Source organism: Lates calcarifer, unplaced genomic scaffold (assembly GCF_001640805.2).
Source record: "Lates calcarifer isolate ASB-BC8 unplaced genomic scaffold, TLL_Latcal_v3 _unitig_1444_quiver_1339, whole genome shotgun sequence".
Lineage (NCBI taxonomy): Eukaryota > Metazoa > Chordata > Actinopteri > Centropomidae > Lates > Lates calcarifer.
Genome location: NW_026115520.1, coordinates 17021 through 29035, shown reverse-complemented (window position 1 = coordinate 29035; position 12015 = coordinate 17021). Strand labels below are relative to the sequence as shown.

Sequence of the window (12015 nt, the reverse complement as noted above, 5' to 3'; positions counted from 1 at the left end):
TCATTTTCAGTTCATAAGTTCAGTGTGTTTTCACACTGATACCAACAAAAACAAGACAGTTTGAGTTTTTTTCTTATGTTTGTGAGGGCTTCAGGAAGCAGTAAAGGTGGCATAACACTCGATTATATTACAAAGCATACAGGACAACACATGCACACATATGATGCAATACTTAGCTGGGTGGAACACTGCTGCAAGTGGAGGAGTGGCCAACCAGGGAGTGTATGTTTGTTTTAATGTTTTCCACTGACTGTCAGAGGTTATGTAATATGTGGCTATAAACTACCTGCAGGGTTTACAGACAGAACAGAAAGTGGAAATAATCTGCAGCAGGTAACCACTTGTAGAAGAAACATTTTATAGGAATAGATCACATTGTGCAGCAATTAACCGATGGGTGCAGTGAGAGTCTGTTCTTAACATACATGCTGTCCATGTCCAAAAAAAGTCTTTTTCTCTGTTTCCATGGTTACGCAGCAAAGATAAACCGTTACCAGTGTGACCTTTTGTGATGCACATTTACCAACATGAATATTGGCCATTAGGGTTTTTTTTTTTTTTTTTTTAACTGTTACATATCACCTCAGAAATCCTTTAATGGGAAGACTCTGCTGTTTAGTCTGTAAAACATCCAAGATACTGACAATTTTTCCCCATAGTTCCTGATAGCTCAGAGTGATTTGTCATTTAGTTTCCTCAAACAGATTCAAAGAAACTGCAACTTCTGAATAATTTTTTGTTTTTTTAGTTTTTACTGCAGAAATAACTGAAAGTAATTAACTGATCCTAACAGCACTGACTAGTAATTCCTTACTTTAGTTACACCTAACCTCTCCCTATCTCTCTCTGTCTCAGGTTGCAGTGTGTGGTGCAGGTGGTGTGTGCATGTTTGTCAGCAGACAGCAGGTTGCAGATGATTTCACAGTGTGTGTCAGTCCTCGTGTCGATGTCCGACCACCAGACAATGGCTCAGCAGCTCTGCTCCCACCATGGTTAGGCTTCATCCACTGCTACAGCTCCATTGATTGCATTTACTTAAACTCATTGTAATTTAAAAATAATTTGTGTATTAATAATGTTTTTTATCTTTATTTTTCTTCACACATTCTTTCAGTTATTTACATTTCTGCTCTATGTGATTTGAATTATCAGAAATATTCACTCCAGCCCAACTTCATCAGTATTTGTTTGTTTGTTTGTCTTTAGACCCTGTTTCCTGAAGTTATTCCAGGTTATCAGAACTAGACCAGACAACCAGGCAACACACACAGACTGGATTCTGTTGGACCTGCAGGTGCACAAAACGCATGCAAACACAACCACTGCAGAGACATATTTAAGTCCTACCGGAGATGTAGACGAATGTAGCAGGGTTATGGTCATAGTATGTTTCAAGAGAACTATTTTGTACGGCCAGAACAAATCTACAGATGAAGTGTTTCTGCATTTTTAGAATCTCTACACTGAAAGGGTGAATGAAAAGCCTTTAAATCCAGCTTTGTCTTGAGATTCTACAGAACTTTTATGTTGGCTGTTGTTGTTTTGTGTCTCAGGTGGTCCGTTTGTTGAACAGACTAATGAGTCAGCGAGCAGAAAGCTGGACCTCAAACCTTCACAGCAGCTGTCAGTGTTACACTGAGGTAAAACTCTCTGACCCTCTGTGCTGTTTCTTCATATAGTGACACTAAACCTTGTGTTGCCCCCTCCTACACAAGTCTCTCTGTCTCTCTCTCTCTCAGTTGGTTCAGACAGTGGTAATTGTTTTCCATCGTCAGTGGTTGGACCTTCGTGGTTCTCAGGAGCCGACAAACTTGACAGGTCGGTCACATTTCAGGTTTAAAGCACAAGACTAGAAAAATACACAGTTACATCTCAAAAAATTAAACTCAACAAACTGTCCCTAAAATCTAGCTCCTTCAGGCTTGCCTGCAGCCCTGCCACAGTGCTCTGCCCCATCATCGCCGTGGTGGCGCAGCCCCGGCGTCTCTGCTCAGGGAGTGTTTGCTGCTGCTGCACTGGCTGCTGCATCACGGCAGCTTCTCAGAGAGCTGCAGGCCACTGCTCCACATGTACGACCAGGTGATCCCTGCTGTACGAGACACGCTGAGGAAGATCCCCGAGTTGAGCGAGAGCGAGGGTACACACACATACATGCAACACAAAACACACACCCCATATTATGTGCAGAAAAAATTATGTGCTGGTCCACCTAGGCTATCTGGCAATCAGAAAATCCACTGGCACATGTTTCAGTGATGATTCACCAAAAATTTCACAGTTAGAGAAAGTAAAAGTTGTGTCTTAGTCATAGCTCAGTTGTGCCCAAGCCCAAGTGTCTTTCTTGTCAGGCCGCCAATGGCGCCATCAGTTAGACAGAGAGTACCTGAGTGCCAACAGAAAAGAGTCGCACTGCCCTGCCTCAAGCTGTCCAGTGTCACTGTGCCCTTTGTTTCCATCACAGTCTCTACTTCCATCACAGTTAACGCTGTGGTTCAGTCAATTTAAGACAATACGTGGTTGAGGTTTACAGCCCTCGTTGCTCTGTGTGTGTACTGTGAGGCAGCTAAAACAAAGTGCAGTGAGTCAGCTGACATTTTTTGAGTCTTCTCGAATGAAGCGTTGACTCTATTTTTAGTTGGCAGCCCTAACTTTCACACTCAGCCATCAACATGTCTAAGTACATCAACAGTTTTTAATACAATACGACATCTTTTTCTCAGAATTATATGCGTGGTATCATGAATGCTATTATATGGCACACCCTTTTTGTGTCATACAGTTTAGTTACAAGGTCTAGTTAAGTTATTAACTTGGATGTAAAGCTTTACCCAGGATATTTGCGCGTCCACTTACTTTTGGTAACATCACCCAGGACTCTGAAGTAACGACTCATGTTTTCCACTTCCTTTCTTGTCTGTCAGAGCTGGCATTGGAAGAGATCTGCCGCTCGGAGGGAGACGACACTGATGACATGGACACTGACACTGGTTCCTGACTGACTCCATCAGTGACCAATGAACAGACAAAAGACGGTTTACTGACGGTCAATGTGATGTTTCTGAGACTGAGACAAAGACAGACAGACCAGAGAGTCTGTTTTCAGTCAAACATTCTTGAGTTAAAGTGGATGTTGGAAAGAAATGAAGGATTAGAGAGAAATCAGTGATATTAACTGAAGTGATGAAACAGTTTACAGGATTTAATCTGCTGATTTAACAATAAAACATTAAGGTAAGAAAAACTGATGCAGTCAATGTTCACGTTCACCTGCGGTATATTCTGTCTTCAGTCTTTCACCACCTCCTGTCTCACCTGTCCATACTCTTCTTTAACAGTCAGGGCTGCTGCTTGTCTTGGACATCTGTTAAATATGTAGTTACAGGTAGGTACACGTGCTAGGAACTATTTGGATATTTTTCCACAATTATTAATGTCTTTGCCTGCACCAATACTTAAAATACATTTTCCTAAAAACACTTTTTTTCTGTACTTCTCTGTAATACCCTAAAAACTTTCACCCAACTTTTAAACAGTCATTTTTTAACAAAATAAAAATTTTATCAAGTAGTTACTCTTCGATGGGTATCTTCAGGATATTTTTGATACTACACCTTCTATTATTTATTATCTACATTTAATTACAGAAAAAAAAAAGAAGAAATCAAGAATGTCAATGTGAGCAGAGACTCATTGCTTTGAGAGACAGGAGGAACTCAGAAACTAAACCTGTATTTCTAGCAGAGAACCTGGGACTGAATTTAGTTCCTGTACGACAGTCTGTCTGGTGTTCAGTAACTTTTGTAGTGGATTTTGCAGGGCTGAAATGTGGCTGACTGGTCAGGCACAGACCTTCTGGCATGAGTAATGGACATTGTTTGTTGAATTGTTTATTCATCTTAAAAATGAGGTTAGGCTTTGTTGATGGCTTCCAGACTAGTTTACAAATCAGTGTGAGGGAGAGTGTGACAGCGAGTACAAAGCAAGTGAAGAAATGAAATAAAACTATATTTACTAATAGCTTTGTGGCAGTAATTAAGATAAACCGTTACACAGTTCAGTCTGGACGTCTGTGTGAAACAAACAGGCTGTGGATGAAAATTGAATCAGGATTTTCAGGATATCGCAATTTAAGACGTTGCATTTCCAAAAGTATGCATTGTGCTTCCTTATCAAAGGGTGTATTCCAGAAAACAGGTTTAGTGAAAACTAGACACTTTTTTTTTTTGCTTATTTGATTTATATTGATTTATAATATACATCCTTACCATACTCTAGATTAATCCATCTCTGTGGCAGTTTAGTGTCACACTGACAATAGGAGATGAAGGTTCAGAACACAAAAAAGTTTCCTCAATTAAAACCAACCAAAAACCAGTCCAGGACCAGAACAGTTTGTTAAACATCTTTATTTATTGTCCAGCTGTAACTGAGGTCTGAATCATACAGTTCAGTGTAAGGCATCCTACTGGCTGCTGCAGGTCTGTTGGATAGCGATTGTCCAGACTTAGTCACAGGAAACACAAGACTTGAGAGGTTGGGAATAATTTCAGTCCAGTTATCTCAAGAACACAACTATTTCCTTATTATGAATCAACACATGTTCTGTTCCTGTTTCCTGAGATGCAATTATGCTGTTAGGTTGACGTATCAGAAATGTTGTCTCATGATCTCAGATGAACTGAGCTGTTATTTTTGGGATGGCGGTAAAGCGAAGCCACTTTTGTCATGGGCTCAGTCCTTTGGGCCTCAAGAACAAAGAGTGTTCCTTAAATAAGCCTGACTGTATTTTCTTATTATTACAGTGACAAACATGTTTGTTCTCTGGGCAAAGTTTAGACGTCATGTCACAAGAAAACTATTTATGAATTTGTATCTTAAGAACAAAAATGAGTTAACTGTCATTTCGGGATAACTGTTCTCATGAGAACCACAAAAATACAATTTGCAAATGAAGTTTTGATCCTGAGATAACAGGCTTGTTTTTAGCAATCATGTTGGCTCTTTGCTGGTTGCTGACTTTGTGCGCCAACAAAACTGACCATTCTTCTCTTATAATCCTAAGGAAGAACTAGGAAAGGTAAAATACTGAGAGAGAAAGAAGCTGTGTCCCATTTTAGGCTCCTTCAGAGTCCACATTTTAAAACCAGTGGTGTGTCCAGGCATCTTCATCAACTCCTTGAATCAGAAATTGTGGAAAACAGACCAAAGAAATAGCCCCTGCAGGATGGAGTCCTCAGTTTGCTATGTGTGGAGGCTGTGACACTTACTCACACACACCAGGACACACTACATTTACATGCACTTAAAGAACTAGGTCACTCAGAGAAACCAGGTTATGCAGCTAATCAGAAAATGTGTTTACATGCATGGAGTAACCTGGTTATTATAAACCTGTGGATACATGCAGCGGCTCTGACTTTATTTTGGAAGCATGTATTTCTTAATTTAGTCACAGAAGTGCCCCTTATTATGTTCACATGCTCACCTCTGAAAACTGACTTGTTTAGACTTACACACTACAGGCTACTTTGATAGTGTCAGTCAGACTTTGGATTTAGTTATTTTGAATACAAGAGCAAAAATGTGTAATTATTTCTACTATGATTCACCTACTTTCATTTTTTAAAGTCTGTCATGCGCATGTGCGCTAGTAAAAAAAAATAAATTAGAAACCTGGTTACGATTACATGTGGCCAAAAAATCTATTATCATTCTCCAGGAGATATCTGGGGAAATCAGCTTCTTCTACTTATGGTGACCAGGTTCTCATTTACTTTACTTTTAAGAAATCAGCTTACTGGAGAGAGCCAACTGTAAACTGAGTTTGTCAACAAATCCTGTGAAAAAATGGACCAACTTTGTGTTAGTTGGTCTCAGTTCTCTGATTTCCCCATCCTGTCTGTGGCACTCAACAGAACAGGAATAAGACAAATCAGGTATTTTGTGTTTTTATGGGATTTGTTGACAGAAATAAATGTGTAGAGATAACCAGTTATCATTTAAGAGCATGTAAACACATGTACTGATTAAAGATAGAAACGTCTCAACTCGCACGCTCTCAGTTTAACACCTGGATGCAACTGTTTACGAGTTGACGAGGAGCACCTGAACACACCGTTAGCTCTGGTTTGTGCCCGGGTACTGGTGGAAGTTCTGTAGTTCAGATGATCTGGAAGACGAGGAGTTCAGACCTTGAAGTGTGGTCACCTCTGAGGAGGCAGACACAGCTACATAGTGAGGAAGGCACCTGAGGGTCAAGTAATCCAGGATCAAACTGTCTCGGTAGTGTGTGTGTGTTCTTGTATTCTATCTTTGTGAGGACCAGTTTGAGTTTTTGACGGTGGGAGTGAGGACATTTGACTGTTTTAGGTCGCTCTCACACCTGTAGTTTGGTTCATTTGGTCCAGACAAGGAAATAAAATGACCTGTTGCAGCCTTTTAGTTCTAGTTTGTGTTCATGTCCTATGGACTAACAGAACACTAACTGATTAGCGCCCACATGGTTTCACAAAAAGCCCTCAAAGGACCAGCTGATAATGAACATTATTAGTATTATTAGATCAAAAGTACTTATAGGACACTTCTTGAATAGTTCACAATCAGCAGATGGATTACATTTTTTAGTTTTTGCTTTTAAAATCACTTCAACTACAACCACATCCTATGGTTGGTCCCTTTGTTTTCGGAGTGTTTGCTTGGACACAGACTGAGACCTTCTTTTTTTAGACAGTCTGGGTCCAGTTTTTTAATTTGCACCAGGATCCATCAATTCAAACAAACCCTGCACCAGGTAAACTGAACCAACGAGTTGGGAGTGAAGGCGGCATCAGGGTTAAAGTTAGAATCATGTTTAGTATGCAGACTGGGGTTATTTGGTTGTAATAGTTAAAGTTAGTGTTTGGGACTTGGGGATGCACTCAGTGAGGGTCCTCACAAGTATAGAAGTACAAATGTGTGAATAAGTGTGTGTTAGTGTTTTTTAGTCCATGTTGGCACGACTTGGTCATCATCATCCTCTTGTTTATTCTGTGGTGGTGCATGTGAGCTGTGATGGCGTCTTGTGCACACTGTGATGAGGCGCGCAGGGATTGGTCAGCCACGGGTGCATCAGCAGCTCAGACGCCCTCCAGTCTCTCAGCAGGTGACTTCCTCAGCATACAGCCAATCAGACACTTGGCCCGCGGCGACAGCCAGTCGGGCAGGCTGAAGGTCCCCCGGCGGATCTTGGCGAAACAGCGCGGCAGGCTGCGTGTCCTGAAACGGGTATCGTCCAATCAGCATGGTGTACAGAGACACGCCCAAGCTCCAGATGTCTGCGGCGCGGCCCGAGTAAGACCCGCCCCCATTGGTCAGGCAGCTCGGGACCAACATATGCAGGGCAGCCATGTCTGTCTGTGAGGGAGTCGTCGCTGTGGTCACCATGCAGGAGGACACAGTCGTCAAGGCCGAGCAGAGCGAGGTGAGTCCTGCAGGAGGTAAACCACACACACGGTTTTAGTTTATTTAACGCATCAGCAGTGATATCAGTAGTATCTGTACTACTGGTACTTTGTCACCAGTACTACAGATCAGCCTGGCAGTCTGTTAACATATACAGTATCAGTAGTATTGGTAGTATCATCAGTACCTCTGACTCTCTGAGTCTCACCTGTATCTGTCAGTGAAGACGAACCTGCGGAGCTTCAGATCTCTCAGGACGACTCCATGGCAATGGCAGTGCATCACAGCATTCAGCATCTGAGTGAACAGAAGCCCCGCCTCCTCCTCACCCAAACGCTTCCTGTTGCGCACGTATGCGTGCATGTCGCCATGGTGATTGGGCAGGAAGACATACACACTGTCCTGGCCAATCACCACGTCCTGCAGGCCACAGATGTTGTCGTGGTGACCAATCCGGGCATAGGCAGCCAAGTGCTCCTGGTAGCCACGCAGAGGGAGCACCTGTAACCATGGTGACCAGACAGTCAGGGTAACATGGTAACAGTTACCACAGTTAAACACTCCATTATTTGTGTGTGTGTGTGTTTTGCAGTATTGTGAGTACTTAGCAGTATCAGCAACATTTTTTAGTAGTAATCATGTAATAATGATTTTTTGCATATCTATAGTATTGTTAGAAGTATTATCAGTACTTCTGCTGTTTCAGAAGTAGTTGTAGAGGTGTGTGTGTGTGTGTGTTACCTGGCAGGTGTACTGCTGTTGTGTGTGTGCGTGGACAGCCCTGTATGTCTCCTCTCCCTCACAGCGTTCAAACAGGATGTACGGTCCAACTCTGGATGGCGATTGGCTTTGGCTTGACTTGGGGGTGGGGCTTCTGGGCCTGAGGCAGGGTGACAGTCCGGGCGTTGGAGGTGGCGGAGCTAGACGGGCTCGTTTACACTCCAGTAGTTTATCCTGGGGCTCATCCAGCAGCCTCTTCAGACAGAGCTGAGACCTGGCTGTGGCCACGCCAATGCTCATCTGTGATTGGAGGAGACAAGTGACATCATTGAGTTAATTAAAAGCAGAGAAATCCATTTTGCTCACCTGAAAATCACCTGTATCAGCATAAAGGTAGATCTGAGTCTTCTTTTTCTACTCTACATTAGAGGTGACAACTGGACAAACTCGCATCAAACTCGATGCAGTTTCATTTCTTCACTGCAGCGCCCTCTACTGGTGTCATCCCAGCCGAGCCGCCTCCTTCCACTGAACCTTCCTCAGTAATATTTTCACATACATTGCTAAGAGTTATATTAGTATCACATCTCACTGTGTTCTGTGTCTCTGCTGCTCACATGTTACTGTTAACGTGTCTATAGGCGTCATGATGCAACTTCCTGTAAGCTGACAGAAGCTTCAGCTTTCAGATCGTTGCATCAGAGCACAACAGTTTATAGTTTAAACAGGCTTTAAATACAGTCAACACCTACCACACACACACACACACACACACACACACTCAGCGAGAAAGTGTGTGTTTTATATAAAGTTTTTCAGAGCCCTGCAGCTGTTGTCTTAACTCTGTGTGGAAACCTGGTCTTGGCCAACGCTGCTTTCACTCTGGTGAAACAACCTGAGTCACAGCGTTGCCACAGCAACGCCATCCTCCAACACACACACGTATACACACACACACACACACACACAGTGAATCTGTGCCACTGATGTCTCATCTCTTCAGCTCTGTGGAGGATTTCTCCATGAGTTTCTGTTAAGCTACAGTTTGACAGTCTGAGATAAGACTGTTAACAAGCAACTAAACAAAGTGTTGAAAACTCAGACTGAAACTTTGTTTCACCTGCTTCTGTAATTCAATCCAATCTCTCATTCAGCATTTCTTTCACTGGTCTTTCACCATGTTCCTGGGTTTTATTTTACCACACTCTGAAGACAAACTGGCATCCACTCTCCATGATTACTTTGCACTGCCAACACTGCAGCCCCCATGAAAAGTTACCTGGTATTTGTGTCACTGTAACTTGGTTTCATCCACATTTATTTTAAATGTTTCTTCTAAGTATTTTGTTTTTACTTCTTTGTTGTATCTCCAATGTCTAAAAACCTTAACACTGTTCAGTCCTCTCTTCTGCTGTTATTACAGACACAGTGTCTGAGTTCACAGTGATGCTGCTGCATCGCCTCTTCTGTCTGGCAATGACATTTAGCCAAAGATCTGGGGCTCATGGGAAATCATGTTCATTAAAGGTAGGTTAGTTTTTCTTTTAAATCACCAAATCCAAATATATGAAGAGAGCCACGCCAGCATTTTAGTTAATGTGGTTATCACAAATCATTTTTCGAATGAGATATTCTTACTTTTGGAACAGAACCCGGAAGTTAGCTCTCTGCACATGCCTAGCACTTTATTAGAAAACCCCTGTAGACCTGCTTAAACCAGTTTAACACCTTTAGGATGTGGAAGAACAGGAGATTTGCAGCATGAGTGTGCACCTGACAGATCTGCAGAAATAAACTGCTGCAATCATGTTTATTTCACAGTTTACTCTACCTCCCCTGGTACTGTTGTCGAATTATTGACACCTTTTTAAGTGCAATAATTTGTTGAAAGTCACAGAGCTCAGTCTGAAGTAGGGATGCTCTGATCAGGCTTTTTATGTATTTACTTATCAATTTTTATTTATCTATTTGCTCCTGATGCTTTATGTGAGTGTCTTTTATTACAAATTCTCTATTTATTTGTATTATGTGTGTCCCTCCCCAGGCTGCAGTAAACCTACACTAAAGATAGTAAATCAATTTAAATCTGTTTGGCAGCAGAATAACTCTTGCTCTCACTGCAACAAAATATTGGTAGGTAATCCAATATTAATCCTGTACTGTTCTGAAGCCTCAGGGTCGACTTGTTAGCTTCTTTTCCTAAGCTTTCAACCAAACAGCACCATCTCCATCAGTGGATGGAGTCTGTGTGGACTTTAAAGTTCAGTGTTCCACTCGACCTAGACAAGAGGTCCAGGTGAAGACCATGTTGTGCAACTGAAAGCATCCAAAAACCTTGTGAGTTGACCTTGAGTCAGGGAGTGCTTTGTCAAAGTTGTATTTTCAAGGTAAAAAAATGAATTACGTTGAGCCTGTTTTGATCCTAACTGAACTCTTCTGACTTATAATGAATGATGTTTGAGTTTTACAAACTTTAATCAAAAGAGCCCAGTAGAATCTGTTGGACTCTACTGGACTAAGTACACTCATTCAAGTACTGTACCTGACTATAGTCTTGAGGTGTTATTACTTTACTTGACTACTTCTATTTTCTTCTGCTCTGTACAGCTTATTCACCATATTTCATGGGAAAATACCTTATTTTTTACTAGACTACATGAATCTAACAGCCTTAGTTACTAGCTTCCATATAGATAAAGATTAAACATACAAAAACACACAGCCAACTTGAAACATACAACATTAAAAAAAAAAAAAAACTAGACTACCAAAAACTCCAGTTAAATGTGAATATTAGTATAATTCTGATAGAGGTCATCGTGCATAATAAGTACTTTAGTCACACCCCTGAATGAACATGTGTTTTTATATTATTTCGCTTTTTTTTTCTTTTTTTTTTTTACACTGTTGTTGCCGCGTTAACTTACGCAAAGCATCTGAATACCTCTTCCATCACTGCTCTCAGGTCAGTTTTCTTACCTTGTGTTCTTCAAACAGACTGGTCCAGATGGTAGGTCTACAAGAAACCAGTAGATCCAGTAGATAAGCAGTAGAGCCCTCGTGGTCCTGGTGGTCTCTTTCTGTCTGTGTGTTTGGAGCTGAAGTTGCTGAAGACACACAAACTAAAGGTTTCCTGTATTTAAAGTAAACTAAACTGGCAGCTCTGATACTGGGAGGACTGGGGCTTTACTGGTCGGCGATGACGTCTTTGTCTTCGTTTTATTATTGTCTCGATTGCGCAACCTGTCGTCAGTCAGTCAGCTGTTAGTTGTTGAGCTTCTTCTTTAGACTGAATTAAAACACACTGACTGAAGACTGGCATAAAACCAAACCGAAAAACTTTTGATAAAAAAATAATAAAAAGGAAACTTTTTTCCTTTTCTTCTTCTTCTTTATATCCGGAGTTGAGGCGAACAAAGCCGAATCAAACCGAGTCCTCAGGTCCTTTTGTCTGTCTGTGAGTTCAAATCAAAATAGTCTCCGTGTCTTGTTTTCTTTGGTTTCAAATCCAGTCTCACCCTTCGGACTCTGGTCTCCTCTGGCCCCCGTTCGTCTCCAGAACTTTCAGCTGGACTGAAGACTCGGTCTGACTGAGGTATGTTTGGTTACGTTGTTTCCTCCCGCGGTGTCGTCATCCAGCGGGGCGGAGCCTCGATGTTGCAATCCCGAACCGATCAGTCGTCAGAAAACAGACTAAAGTGATAGTGCAGAGAATGTACAGTCAGTCTCCACTTTATTAGCAGCACCCATATAAAATTAATGCAGTCTAATACAACAGACCTGCTGTAACCCCTCCTTCATGAACGTTATAATGGTCAGCTTTTGTTGAAACTGTTCTGGAGAAGTTTTTATTGA

At 41.7% G+C, this 12015-nt stretch overlaps 1 protein-coding gene and 2 long non-coding RNA genes across 3 annotated transcripts; 2 read left to right on the top strand and 1 right to left on the bottom strand.

Annotated features, from left to right (window-relative positions):
- Positions 1-1212: 1212 nt before the first annotated feature.
- Positions 1213-1980, top strand: LOC108889036 (uncharacterized). Its single transcript, XR_001961916.1, has 4 exons — positions 1213-1294; positions 1554-1640; positions 1740-1818; positions 1912-1980. It is a non-coding gene; the product is annotated as an uncharacterized LOC108889036 (long non-coding RNA).
- Positions 1981-2018: 38 nt separating this feature from the next.
- LOC127139353 (uncharacterized) lies at positions 2019-3567 on the top strand. Its single transcript, XR_007809553.1, has 2 exons — positions 2019-2137; positions 2922-3567. It is a non-coding gene; the product is annotated as an uncharacterized LOC127139353 (long non-coding RNA).
- Positions 3568-6808: 3241 nt separating this feature from the next.
- LOC108889037 (tribbles homolog 3-like) lies at positions 6809-11754 on the bottom strand. The gene is given in 8 exon segments (XM_018685312.2): positions 6809-7053; positions 7055-7123; positions 7125-7232; positions 7234-7353; positions 7355-7466; positions 7649-7941; positions 8182-8460; positions 11140-11754. Coding segments are annotated over 7 exon segments (1065 nt in total). The 5' UTR covers positions 11140-11754; the 3' UTR covers positions 6809-6969.
- Between the last annotated feature and the right edge of the window lie 261 nt (positions 11755-12015).